The following is a 14,464-nucleotide window of genomic DNA, read 5'->3' on the forward strand; positions in this document are numbered from 1 at the left end:
GTTCTGACTGGCTCAAACTGGTTTTTCCCCACCTAGAGTTTTCTCATTAGTGAGAAGGGGATACTTCTCCTTTCCACCCAGGGATCTGAAGAGAAACAGTAACTGAAAAACAAGAAAGCCAAGTATCCTTTTTGCCAGGTAAGTTTCTAGCCAAATGTTTTTGAGGTGACTACGCAGCTGCCTTTTTTCTATTTCTCTAAGCAATGATATGGTATCATAATGCAACCACTAAACTCTATCTTGTCCCTAGAGAGGACGGGCCTCTCCTAGGAGACAGTAACTCCTGTGCATACAACTGGGAAGTCCACATTTCTATTTACAAAGAAAGAACCTGGATTAGTGCAAAATCTCCAAGTAGTAGGGGCACCCTACCCACAGCCAGTGGTACTGTGTTCCAAACAAACAAAACACCCCCTGCCAGGCCTTTGGCACATCACTACAGAAAACCTCATCCACTATATTTGTTCCTCCACCTTCCTCAACTCCTAAATCTCTGGTCTCAAAAGTCTTTCCTGAAAATTCTATCCTTTGCTCTGTTCTTAGGTTGGGAGACAGTTCTCTTCCCCTCCTCCTTTTGCCCAGCTTTGTCTCAGCCAAAGAATTATATGGAATGCTAAATGTAGCAGAAATCTCGAGGTTTTGACTCAAATAAAAAGACATACTAGGTAAAGGGAGTCTAAATAAATGAGCTGTGAAGGAGATCACAGACCTCACACTCACCAAAACTGACAAGAAAAGCCAACTTCTTTGGGCGGCTGCTAGCAAGTTATCTAAACCATAAATTAGTTTCACCTTCAGGTCTCTCTCTTTAATTAATGAGCAAAGGCCCAAGAAAAAAAGCCAAGCTTGAGTCCAAAAGTATTTTACTAAAGAAGGAATGACCTAGACTGATTAGTGGGTAAATAACTGTGTTACAATTCAGAAGGTAGGGAAAGGAAGGAAAGGGAGAGATTCCAAAGGCAAACCAACCCTATTCCTAAGTTCTGAAGACCTTGGATTTATTGCTTCCAAGATTTGAGGGGGCGAAGGGGTACAGAGAAGGCCAAGTTCATGAATCATGTGTACTAGTTCTTTGTTCCTTGGTTTTAGCAGTTTTAATTGGGGAAAAAAAGTCTAGAGGCTAGATCTCATAGCAGTTTGTAGCATCTGGGGTTTCACTTCAAGGTCAAAGAAATACTCCACTCAAAACAGTGTGCAAAGACATTTTTTTTAACCTTTTCTCTTGAGAAAACAAAGCAAACCCAAAAACTGAAACTAATTTTCCATTTCAGTGGGTAAGGATAAACAGAAAGAAGAAAACTCAACGAGTAATAGAGGATAATTTCCTTGATGGAGAAGATGACAGGAAGCCAGGATCAAAGTCCACATGAATCAAGTTCTTGGAGAGAATGCTTCCCTCTTCAACAGAGCCAAGTGGGTCAATGGTATGGCTATTACTCAGCGTGGCTGGTGAGGTGTACTACTGAACTCGCCATACAGATATCATTCCAGTTGATCTTCCCTCAAAGGATCAGAAGCTTATATGCCTACGACAGATAGGCCAAGTAAGGCTGAACTGGCAAAAAGAAAGTGCATCATACCTGGAGAAAAGAAAACCAAGAAGGGGAAACTAGACTTTTTGAGAGAAAGAACAACAGCATCACTTGCTTTTATCACTGACAGGGATGTCATCCCTGGCTTTGCTCAGACTTGATGTCCTCAGCCTAGTGCAGCTAAAGGAGCCCATCAAGACAGCAGACAGTTACCTGCAGGGTTTTCCCCCACTGGAGGATCCAATAATCAAACCTCTTCAATGACTGCTTTGAGAGAGAATACAAAGACCAAGTTGGAGACTGCTCTTCTGAGACATCACTCCAATAAAAACCCTTATCAAGTCTCACACCAATGAGGTAGCTAATCGTTCTATTGCTCAGTGTGTCATTGCACCAAACCCCTCTGCACAATGTACATGAGGAAATGTAAATTGGAATATCCCCAACGAACTGCCTAAGAGGAGCATCTCCTCAAGCCACTGTCTGGATGTAGCCTGAATGGGTATGATATCTGGCCACACTACTGAAATTGGTATGCAGAATGCCCAAGTGAAGAAAGGAGAGTTAACGCTAAGCTAGAGGCCAGCAAATACCAGCTATTCTTGGTTGTAGGTGGCACAAAGAGCAAGTACTTGTATCAGACGGCCACCCTTCAAAGGGCAGCCACAATGGTGCAACTGTTTCTGCTCAACAGATATTCACTTCCGTTCAGCCTGTTAGGCTATCTGCCAACATCAGAATTGGGAGAGAGGAGACCTGAAAGGAACAAACACGGGGAGAATGTACTGGATGGAGTAAAGATGAAAAATAATTTAAAGCAAAAAAAAAGTTACTGTAGGTGAAGTTTCAAACAATCTCAAGATTTTAAAAATAAGCTTCAAAGTGAAGAAATGGAGAATAGACTATGGAGAAAGAATAGGAAACGACGAAGGAAGGAGGAAGCAGTTGGCGAGATGATCCTAGTAGGATATCCTAGTGTGAGAAAGAAGGCGACGGGGTTCCCTCCCAGAATTACTTTCCGTGCACGTCACTCATTTCTATCTCATCCTTTCGTCGTTTGTAAGCGAAAAGGGAGACGAAGGGGTAAAGTTTAGCCTTGGCCTGGAAGCGATGCCCTGCAATGTCGATCTCATACTCTCCACGGTTAATGAAATCAGTTGTTACCACTAGCTGTTCCCCGGTCTCCTCATTAAAGTTGTGTACAAAGCCAAGGCAGATGTGACGCTCCAGAGTGTAGCTGTAGGCGCTGCTGGTGGTCATACCGACATACTGCCCATTCCGATAAATGGGCTCTCCCCACCAGGGCCAGAAGTCCAGGTCTGTGTCGTGGTCTTCAAGGATGAACATCGTGAAGCGTTTATACACTCCATTCTGCTTTTGCTTTAACAGTGCATCCCGACCAATAAAGTCCATCCCCTGGAAAAGAAAAAAAAACACAGACCTTCAGCATGCAGGCCACCATTATTTGATTTTGAGAAACAGCACTAAGAATCTTTGATCTCAATACATTACAATGCCACCCTCTAGTCATTTCTGGTGAGGTCTTTATCCTTACACTGGAGGTGGCCTACTTCACACCTCTTTAGCAACAGCAGATTAAATACTTGTTAAAAATTTAAATAAGACTTCAGTCATAAGACAAATTAGCATGAATTTTTTTTAAAACTTAGATATTGGTATAACAATACAAATCCCATAATTACCAAAGCATTAAAAAAAGTAGTCAATCTAAAGGATTTCACAGCTACAGCATTAGAACAAGAATTTTCTATAGACACTTTGTTATTTTCAAGTAATTGAATAAAAGGATATTCTATTCATAATAATCTATTTGCTGTTGCAACTCTGGCATTTCCAAGTGTATTATTCTATGAACACTCTTTCCTAATCTGACAAGAGCATCCTCCCATAGAGGATCTGAATCTGGGTGTATGCAGTACCTTATCCAATTTCACTCGAAACTCTCGTCCACACTCCATGGGTGTTGTGTAAGCATTCAAATCTTGACCCCAAAAGGCAAAAAAATTCTCAATGCGGAGGCTTCGGAGAGCATAATATCCAGCATTTCGGATTCCATATTTCTGTCCAACACTCATGAGCTCATTGTACACATGCAGGGCATACTGTAAGGACAAAGAAATTAAGTTTCCTGATGCATTTTAGGGAATTATGACTGATGAGGAAATGAGATCATGCTATATGACTCCCATGTCCTTCTTGCTCAAATGCATAGCTGAGAGTTCCTGAGGCTCCTTCCAGGCCAAGCCAATGTGTAAAGTTCAACTAGGTAGCATCAGTTAATCTCCTCCTTAAAAACAAATTCAGCAGGATACTCTGTGGTATAGACTACTAGCTCCCCTAAAGAACAAATAACACCTCATTATCCATGATCTGATATGCTAGAAGGACACAAATAAAATTTTCTGATTTGCATTTGGAAACAGTTAATAGCTGATGTCATTTGGATACTATTGGATACTATACTCCCAAACTAGGCAGCAAGATCCTTGAAGGAAGGGACCATTTTTTAAAAAATACTTCTTTGCTCCTCTACAATACCACATAGTGTCATGCAAAGGTCTTTAATAAATACCTGTTAAACAAATACACTTATAGCTTAAAAGCAGAAATTCTATTACTATTGTAATATGACTATTACAATAGGATCCATTTCTTCTTTCACACCTTTCATCCCATTGTGGCCTACTATTGCTCTCACCACTTCTCAAGCTACTACTCATTGTTTTTATCTCTTTCCTCACACTTTGCTTCTTTTCATAAAATGAATATTGGGTACTGTTCTGACCAACTCTAAGTCTGTGTAATAGTTTCTAATTTCTCAGAGATACCAACAATAATAAACTCTGGAAGCATGGAAGAACCAAAAGAAAAACCATGAAGTCAATCTCTTCTATTTTCTCTAACCCTAAATCTAAAAAGATTCTTTTGGTGACATCAACACCTTTCTCTTTAAAAGATCAAGAAATCATTCGCTTCAGGAAAAGTCCTAGTCATGCTTCAGTTAAGCCCTCCTCTCACACTTCTTCCTCTATGTTACTAGCCACTGTGCCCCTTGACAAGGGCTCTTTTCTCACTCCTCTAAATTCTCGAGATCAAATGACTCGGTTACAGGACGAAGTGTATCAATCTACTTACCCAAGGCCCCACTCAAACATCCCAGTAACTATGTAGGGGCCAAAGACCCCTCAGAGGGTGATCTCAACCATTAGAATTAAAGATCCTTCAGGGCAGGGGTTATTTGTACCTTTTGCATTTGTATTCCCAGCACAGTGGTTTCTGGCACAGAATAAATACTTTATAAATGCTTTTTTCATTCATTCATTTAAACGCTGGTTTCAGAAACTTACACAGCAACTAATTTAAATGTACATAAGTGTCTCTGAATTAGAAACAAATTTAGGATACTTGATGTCAACTAAGAAAATTAATGACTGCAAGGGGTAGCTAGGTAGAACAGTGGATATAACACCAGGGCTGGAGTCAGGAGGATCTGGTTTCAAATATGGCCTCAAACACCTCCTAACTGTGTGAACCTGGACAAGTCACTTAACCCCAATTACCTCGCCCTTACTGCTCTTCTGCCTTAGAATTAATTCTAAGACAGAAAGTAAGGGTTAAAAAAAAAAAGAAGAAAGAAAGAAAATTAATATGAATGCATAAAAGTCACATAGTCTCATTCACAAGACAAACTGAACATCCAAATAGCCTCTCTAACCCTGCCTTGTCTGGTTACTGGCACACACTGCACTCAGCTATATCCCTATGTGAAATAATATGTATGGAGAAATGGAATTCAAGTAGAAAACCTCCTTTAAAAAAAACTGTCTTAAATTTTGCTTCCAATAATTAAGAGTCACCAGCTATGTGGGTGGCCTGACAGATAGATTTGATCAATCATCAACAACTGAATCTTATCAACACTGAAAAGCTCTTATAACTCTCTTACCTCTATAGGAATGTAGAGCATGAATCCAGGCTCTCCCGTGTGAGTCATGCTCATCACTCTGATTCCATTCGCATAACCTACACTCATCTCCTGTAGAAACAAAGCAGAAGAGAAATTTAGAAAGAGAGGATGGTAATCATTTAAGACCTCTACTAGGCAAAGGCCATTCATTAACTCTGAACTCTGGTCTAAACCTGAGAAATATACACTTCAATGAAAAGGAGAATACCATTCTTGGGACTCCCCCTTTCTAGTCTGCTGGAATTTAATTCAACAAATATTTATTAAGTGCCTACTTACTATTACACTCTCCTGTGAATCTCAGGTCCTTGAAGTACTAAAATCATTCCTCTATGCTCTGTCTTTGATTTATAGACAGAAATTACAATCTTTGCCCTCAATTCTATTGAATGGGAAGGGGTGGGGAGAGTTAGACACACACACACACACACACACACACACACACACACACACACACACACGCTTTTTTTTTTTAAACTCTTAACTTCTGTCTTAGTAGCAATTCTAAGACAGAGTGGCAAAGGCTGGGCAACTGGTATTAAGTGATTTGTCCAGGGTCATACAGCTAGGAAGTGCCTAAGGTCAGATTTGAACCCAAGTCCTCCTAACTCCAAATGTGATACTCAATCCACTGTGCTACCTAGCTGCCCTACAATCAAATTTCAAAAGGGAAAAAAAAACACTCTACCTGGGAAGTTCAAGGAAGGTTTCAAGCAGAAAGAGCACCTGCACTGTCTCAAAAGGATCTATGGATTCTAAAGGGCAGAGGTGAGAAGAAATGTATTCCAGGAATGGGGGCATTCTGAGGACAGGCAAAAACAAGCAGACCAGTCTGTCTATAAGAGAGTGCCTGAAGGGACAGATTTACAAAGTGAGTCTCCAGAGTGAGGGAGGACATAGATGATGACTGGATAAAGAGTGTTATTTTATCCTCAGACCACATAGAGCTACTGAAGCTTTTTGAACTGAGGAGTAACATGGTTAGACTAATGACTGAGGATAAGATGGCTTTGGTAGCTTAGTAGAATATAAATTAGAGAGAAGCTGCAAGAAAGGAGTCCCATTAGGCTATTGTATGAAATCAAGTGAAAGACAAGGTGAAAGCTGTGGGGGTGCAGAAAAAAGGATAGATGTGACATGCTATAAAGAAAGGACTTGGCAAAACACTGGAATGCTGCTAGTGAAAGAAAGGAAAGATTCTAAGGTGACTCTATGGTTATCCAGGGTACTAAAAGAATGGTGCTGCCCTCAAAAGAAATAAGGATGTTATTAATTGTTAGAGAAGGAATAGGTTGCTTTGGGAGAAGTATAATGAATCATTTTGGGACACTAACATGTCTGTTTGCCATGAGTTGCCTTACAATACAGATATAATGGACATAGAATGAGCCTGTTTGCAGGAAAGAGCCAAACAGAAGCCTGCAGCACTCATTCCCAGATGCCTTCACTGTGTTTGATGGCTGACCTTGCTGAGCTGTCCATCACAAACTCTATATGAAGCAGTCTGAACCAGCTCAGACAATCCTTGTGATCTGCCATTGTTACAAACATTCCAGAACATCCTGCTTTGGTGTTTGACTGCCCATCCTTCATCCACAACTCCTCTTCAGACCATGCCCTCCATTGTCTAAAATTGTTTTTCCTCTCCTTGAGCGCCAAGCTCCATCATACTCAGAACTTTGGCTGCTCTGATAAGCATGTCAATAATTTTCTCTTTTAATAAATAACCTTTTTAACTTAACCAGGATTCCTCTATATTTGAGACTGAGTTTTTCATGGCTGACTATATATTAATATGAGATGCCAGGTAGAGCTATCCATCAGACCACTGGCAATGTGGAAATCAGGTCTAGATCTATAGGACTTGGGAGAGATTTCTGTGTACTCTATTGGCAAATTAGTTTCTAAAAAGAAGATAATAAGGAGTCAGGACAAAACCCCTTCCTTTTGATGCAAAAGGCTCAGAGCTAGAAGAACCCTCAGAATGGATCTAGCCCAATTTCCTTTGTGTAAATACTTTGCACTAAAGCTTCAGGTGTGTTATGAAATATTAAGAAATATTAAGAAATAATACAAGGGCAGCTAGTGGCTCAGTAGATGGAGCCAGGCCTGAAGACAGGAGGTCCTGGATTCAAATCTGACTCTTAGACACTTCCTAGTTGTGTGACCTTGGGTAAATCATTTAACCCCACCATTGCCTAGCTCTTAATTCTCTTCTGCTTTGGAAGCAACACAGTATTGATTCTAAGACAGAAAGTAAGGGTTTAAAAAAAGAAAAGAAATAATACTTTGACAGGATAGTAGTCTGATGGCCTTGATCTCACCCAAGTGGAAAACCTAATCAGTCATTCTTGAATAGAAGACTCATTTGAGTTCAAAAAGGGGATCCTGATCCCTTGAAACTAAGATTAGCTTTGTTCCCCCTTGACTAAATTAAAGAGAATAGTTAAAAGAGTTATTGGCTTTAGGCAAACTATTCACCAATGATGTACAGCTATTATTCTTTTTCCATTTAAGCAAATCAAAAAACCTAAATCTAAGCTATGTGCTTTTCTTTTACCCTGCTATAAAAGTCCATTTCTGTGGAGGAATCTATGACCTTCAAATCAAATATGAAAACCACCTCTGACTTTTCCATTAGTGTCCTTTTTCTCAACTTTTGATGTGCCTTTTTCCTTCCATGCCTTTTGTAATATCACAAATCCAATCTCCAGGGAAAGCTAATCCACTACTTCCCAAAACAATATTTCCTCTAGTTGTCAGCAGTTTTCCTCTGAATTGACATGAATTGTGTCTACTTCTCTCTATGTTTCTCATTTTGCCCTTGGGGACCAAAAGATGAAAAGTCTAATCCTTCTTCCACCCTTTGAGTACGAGGGCATCTATGGTATCCTTTCCTCAAAGTGTTTTCCATGTTAAATATACTATTCTCTCTCTAGTCTCCCCACTAGCCTGGTTGTCCTCCTTTGAAGGACACTTTAAGTGTGTCAATATCCTTTCCGAATAATGGCACTGATAAAAAGAGCCTCCAGGTGTGTTCTGACCAAGGTAGTATAGTAAGGTAGTATCCTCTTCCTCATTCTGGATGCTCTGTTTCTCAAGGGAAGCCAACAGAATCACTTGAATTTCTGGCTTCTTTGATGCATTCTTAATGGCAGCATCTTGTTTATAATCCATTAACTTTCAGGGAGACTGAGGTCAGTGGTCACTGGGAAAACATCTTTCTTTAATTAGAGAGTGGTCAGTAAACAAAAACTAAAGGCACCAAAGATGACTCCAATCTACTCCAAGAAAAGATAGTTTTGCTGACAGGTTCTGGACCCATCTGGCACAAAGAAAGTACTGTAAATACCCAAATTAGCATGCTACCATAGCATTAGAGACCTGGTTCCTAGCTTTTTAACAGTGTTTACAGAAGCTAAGGAACTCTAACTGATTCCCAGAACTGCTAACTATTTCATCAGATGGTAGCCAAGTTAGTGCTCCTATTAAGAATGTGATAAACCCCAGAGAAAACTGGAAACAAACAGCTTCCTCAAGAAAATGAACATAAATGTTTTTTCTATTTGTAGGCAACCTCGATAGTCCCTTCTTCTAATAAAACAGTTATGAAGCAGTCTATTTATTAATAACAGTAAACAAACTTTCAACAGCATTTGCCCAAAAGTTGAGAAAAAGGACACTAATGGAAAAGTCAGAGGTGGTTTTCATATCTGATTTGAAGGTCATAGAATCCTCTACAGAAATGGATTTTCAGAATGTATAAGGACCCATCTGATTTCTACCAAATTATCCTCCAAAAAGCTATGATATAATACCTCAGAAACAATTCTGGAGCAGTATTACCTACAAAAAGGCAAGGTGAAGTCATTTTTTAGTCCAAAACAACCTAGAAGGCTAACAGAAGGGATCTAGAGCACCAGGGAAGAGAAGGAATGCAGTGCATCAGGTTAGGCCCCATGAGGGAATAGGCTGTAGGTTTAGCTGAAGCAGCTGCCAAGGCTTCCGGAACTAGGTCACAGATGGTAAGGGGGAAGATGGTGAAAAACTGCTCAGAGGGAGATTACAGGGGTCCCTTTGCTGGCTCTGAGTGCAACATGAGTGTTGCAAGGTGAGTAGGAGCACCAGCATACATCAATATGTATAGCCAAGGGTAACAGGAGACCCTGGTCACACATCTAACAGGTAAAGGAGAGCTTGGGGTTACTCACAAACCAGAGTCAAGGCCAGGAGAGAGTATTAAACACAGCTCTCCTTTCATCATACCACCCTTGGAAGTAGTGAAAACATATAGATCCCTAGTGCCAGCTCTGAAGGCAGCTATACAAAAAACCTGAAGTTTGGAACAGTGCTCCTTTCACCACAGTTACAGAGCCCAACTTTAGTAGTTTTTTAAACTAAAAGAAAAGAAAAAGGCAGGAAAATGATCAAAAGAAACTCAACATAGAAAATTATTTTGGTTACAGGGTAGACACAAACTCAGAAGAAGAAAATATAAGTAAATACTGTTGCATCCAAAGCCTCCAAGAAAAATATGAAATGCTCTCAATCCCAAAAAGAATTAGTGGAAGATTTCAAAAGCAGTTTTAAAAATCAAATAAGTGAGATAGAAGAAAAATTGGGAGAAGAAATGAGAGTGATACAGGAAAATCAAGAAAAAAGAGTCAACAGTTTGGTAAAGGAAGCACAAAAAAATATACTGAAGAAATTAATATCTTAAAAAACATAATAGGCTAACTGATAAAAGAGGCACAAAAATCCAAAGAACAGAAGAAATACTTAAAAACAGAATTGGCCAAATGGAAAAAGATATGCAAAAATGCACTGAAGAGAAAAGCTTCATGAAAAACAGAATTGGTCCTTTGTTAAAAGAGGTACAGGGGAGGGCAAGGATGCCACTGCATGTGCGCATTTCTTCTGCTTTACTTGTTTCAGTCAGTCAGTGGGAAGTGGCTGGGTTGAGATGCAGGCCTTCCCCAGAGGCAAGTTCCCATGAAGACACTTAGGGAGATGAACAGGTTCGGCATTGGGATGGCAGACACAGTGGCAACTCCACCACCATTGAAGACCAGTAGCCATGAAAACCTTGATAAAATTGATGTCTCTGTATATCATCAAGTTGAATAAGAAGGAAGAAAGAAAGCAGAATTTTCCAAAATTGAATAGAAGACTTAAATATACTGGTGCCCAGCAATTCAGAATGAGAGTAGGCAGATGGGGACCACAATAGCAGACTGGTATTGTTAAAAATCAGTGGGCCAAAGAGGAAGAATGGGCCCTGGAAGAAGACGTTCTTATGGAGTTATCACTAGCCTGACAGCTCAGAAAGTAAATGGTCTTCATAAAGGAATTAGTCCTATTAATCAAGCCTCTCAGTGAGAAGAACATAAAGCGATATTATCCAGTATTAAAAAGGAAGACAAACCTTCAGAGGCAAAATGACATGCAGAGGAAACCAATCTCAGTTCTCAGGAGGCCTAAGCAGGTAAATGGAAGGAATTATGTTCTAGTCAGTTTCACCAGTTTCGCCAGGCAACTTTTCTTTTCAGAAGAGGCCTAAAGGTTCAACTCCTACTGCTTTTACCTTGGAATAGCCTTCCTCTCCCCCCTTTTTTAAATATATGAAGTAATCCCCTGAGATAATACCATGGAAATTCTGATCTGTTCTTAAAGGTGTCCTTTCTGGTCTGACAGAAATTCTACATGGTCTTAATTGGATGATAAAGGGATAGCATTCTTCTTTGGTTCCTCATGCTACATATGTGCAACAGACCTAGCTAGAGAAGTTAATCATTTTTGTAATAGTACTATTTGGTATCTTTTCTTTCTTCTACCCATTCATATTGCTTAGGCATAACCATTGTGCAGGTGGAAAATTTGCCACACCTGGGCTACATTCCCAGCATCCTTTTAAGTTACGTCCTCATTTGACATACAGGGGTTTGGGAGATAAATTTGGCTGAGACCCACACTGCAGGGCTCTTTTTTGGGAGCTAGTGCTTTGCTTTGGTAAAGTGCTGCAGGTGTGAACTTTTGGCTCTCTTTGCTTTGCTCACTTTACTGAAAGAATCCTTTTCCTTTTCTTTTCCTTCTCTTTTTGTTTATTATTAAATATGTGTGTGTGTATATATATACACATTAGGAGTATTTATTCATTTTTATTCCTACAATTTTTGGCAACTACGAAGGGATAGAATTTCTTCTCCTGCCATGTTTTCCCCTCTTCCCTCTTCCTTCTCCCTCTGGAAAACCCTTCAGAGCTTTCCTAACCTCAATGCCTACACATGCCCACCAAGAGAGCCAGGTAGCTGGGTCTCTCCCTCGAAGAGGCTGTTCCTGCTGCTGCTACTGCTTGCTGTTGCTGCTACTGGTAAGCTTTAAACTTCCTGCCTCTAACCCCAGCCCAGAGGAGGGGGATCCCTTTTTCCCTTACCCAGCAGCTGATTAGTTTCTAGCCCCTGAAGGGGGTGCTGGTCCTTCCTCCTAACTAAGTCCTTTTTCACCCACTCCAGCTTGCTTCCTATACTTCCTTTTAGCTAAAACCTCTTCCCACTCCAGCTAAGAGGTGTCCTTTCCCCTAAAACCAGCCCAGAATCCTTGCCTTAAAAACCTTCTCAACTCTGCCTTTGTAGCCAGATTCTCCATACTCCCACCTGGATTCCTCCTCCCCCATCCCCACCATTGCCTCTTCACCACTAGAGGCCATTATTGAGTACTCAATTTTGCCTCTTGCTGAACTGCAGTGGCTGCTTTTCTACCACTGGAGAGCAGCAATAGAATGATATAGACTCATACTCAGAAAAGAAATAGAATGATAAAGAAATAGAATGATATAGACTCATAGGTATGAGTCTATATCATTCTATTTCTTTTCTGATCAGCACTTGACATGGAATAGATCTCATCAGCGGGGGTACAAAAAAAATCCATCAAGAAATTTATAATTTCAGAATTTGCATGTGTATACCTAAAACTTGTTATTTTCTCCTCAGTTGAGGTTTTTTAGGCAGTGGGTCCATAACAAAAGTTTCCCAGTATGTCCTTTTAACTTTTCTAGAATAACAAGTCTATAGTGACTACATCTTAGCAAGAGATTTGACTCCAGGCATTAGTCTCAATGTGTTTAAAGGTGGTAAATGTATGTTTGCATAATTACCTATAGTGATCTTGGGGAAGAATAATATAAAAACCTCACTTTTAAGGTTTTATCAAATGAAGGAAATGAAAAGAGAAATAATTCAAGGTATGGCTAGATGAAGAGATAGACTGAAGCTTTACTTAAGTCATTTGTATTGTCTAGACTGGCCATAGGCCTAAGACCTGTACCCATGACCAGGTGTTCAAATCATATTTTAAAACGGTTGGCATAAATTGAATCTGCTTGGTTAAAAATCTCAGCTTTAATGTTTGCTTCCTTAAAATACTGAGCTCTCCTCCATCTGAGATGCTAAATTTTACTTTCATTAAAAACACTCTGTGGAAAAAACTAGCAACCCCTTAAAAAGAAAATAGCTTTGTAAACTTATCAAATAGATAAAAAAGAAGGGATAGGGATGAGTTGTAACTTGTTTTATACTTGAGACCAACTTTATGTTAATGGAGTAATGTTATGATACAGAGAGAAATGGTAATTTTGTTAGGGTTTGGGGGAGGTCTGTTGTGCCAAGAATGTGCTTGAGGGATCCTTAGATGGTTGTGTACCTTGAGTAGTATGATGTCAAAATGCAGAGTAACATTTCATCTTTAGGTCTTGTCATTTCTAAATCTGAATTTTTTGATGTGCCACATCAGTTTTTAAAAAAATGAATGCCAGGGATTTTAGGTCACATAAAGAATGTGACTTTATTTTCCAATAAAAAGAACATTCTTCTCCTATCCCATCTCCTCAGTTTATCTTTCCCCTATCTCTTGCCCCCTCTGGTTTTTTATCTTGGTCTCTTAGGAAACTAGTGATAGAAACCTGTCAGTGCCATTTATATACGAAAGAAGTCAGTCTGAATAAGAATAACTTCTAGTTTATAACTGATGAAGAATTATAGGGAGTCAGCCATGGAATCCAAAAGTAAATCAGAATTGCCCTTAGGGCATTTGTGCTTTTCATAGACACAAAGCTTATAGCCAATCCAAGAATAATGAGTTTTAAACTGAGGGTAGTCCAGGTTGATTGATGATTTAAAAAAAAAAAATAATAACCAAAACCTGAGTACACATTCTCTACCATAACCTTTTATGGAAAAGTTTAAAAAGGACATAAATATTATTTTCCTATTGCAATTGTCTTGGAAATGATTCTACAAAAGTAATGTAGGTGATATTCCCTTATTAGATGTTGACATTAAGTACATTAAGCAGTAAGACTAGTTTTGGTTTCTCATGCTTTTTGTCTTAATGGCTCCAGAAGTATCCAACCATAAGTTTTCTTTTTAAAAATACAAACTTGCGATCATCCGGGTTAAGATGGCGGCAGAGTAAGAAGCAGCTCTTAACCTCTCCTGACAGAAACACACAAAACTCCTCAAGGGGACATAAAAACAAGTCCAGACGAACGGAGGAACCCCACAACAGGGCACAGCGTGGAAGGTACGTGGAATCGAGGCATTTCCAGGCTATAAAGGGCTCTCACTAAATCGCGGGCTGAGCAACCACCCCACCCCCACCCCCTCCACACACAAGATCTAGAGCTCTGAAGCCAGCTAAAAAGAAATAGAGCAAGTTTGGGGCACCCATCGAGTCATTGGCAGCTCCGGGGCCTGTTCCTAAGAGCAGCAAGATTTAAGACCCCAGTAAGCCAAAGAACGCAAACGAAATCTGAGCGCGGGAGCAGAGAGTGGACGCTGGGCGCAGAGCGCCGGCTCAGGGCTCAGGCACGGGCAGAGGCGTGGGTGGAGGCAGACACAGCCAGGAACTAAAGCTCTGAAAACCTGAGTGGGGAACCAGTGCAGAC

General features: G+C 40.1%; 1 protein-coding gene and 1 pseudogene across 1 annotated transcript in view; one reads left to right on the top strand and one right to left on the bottom strand.

Annotated features, from left to right (window-relative positions):
- Positions 1–864: 864 nt before the first annotated feature.
- The window catches only part of PDPR (pyruvate dehydrogenase phosphatase regulatory subunit), a 43,560-nt gene continuing 29,960 nt past the window's right edge, over positions 865–14,464 (bottom strand). The window contains exons 15-17 of the mRNA XM_044663113.1: positions 5,500–5,589; positions 3,473–3,655; positions 865–2,948 (exon numbers count right to left, since the gene is read on the bottom strand). Coding sequence (XP_044519048.1) covers positions 2,544–2,948; positions 3,473–3,655; positions 5,500–5,589 — 678 coding nt within the window. The 3' untranslated portion in view covers positions 865–2,543. The remainder of the gene's footprint in view (positions 2,949–3,472; positions 3,656–5,499; positions 5,590–14,464) is intronic.
- On the top strand, positions 10,531–11,118 carry LOC123236725 (annotated as a pseudogene).

Source organism: Gracilinanus agilis, chromosome 2, assembly GCF_016433145.1.
Source record: "Gracilinanus agilis isolate LMUSP501 chromosome 2, AgileGrace, whole genome shotgun sequence".
In the NCBI taxonomy this organism is placed as follows: domain Eukaryota; kingdom Metazoa; phylum Chordata; class Mammalia; order Didelphimorphia; family Didelphidae; genus Gracilinanus; species Gracilinanus agilis.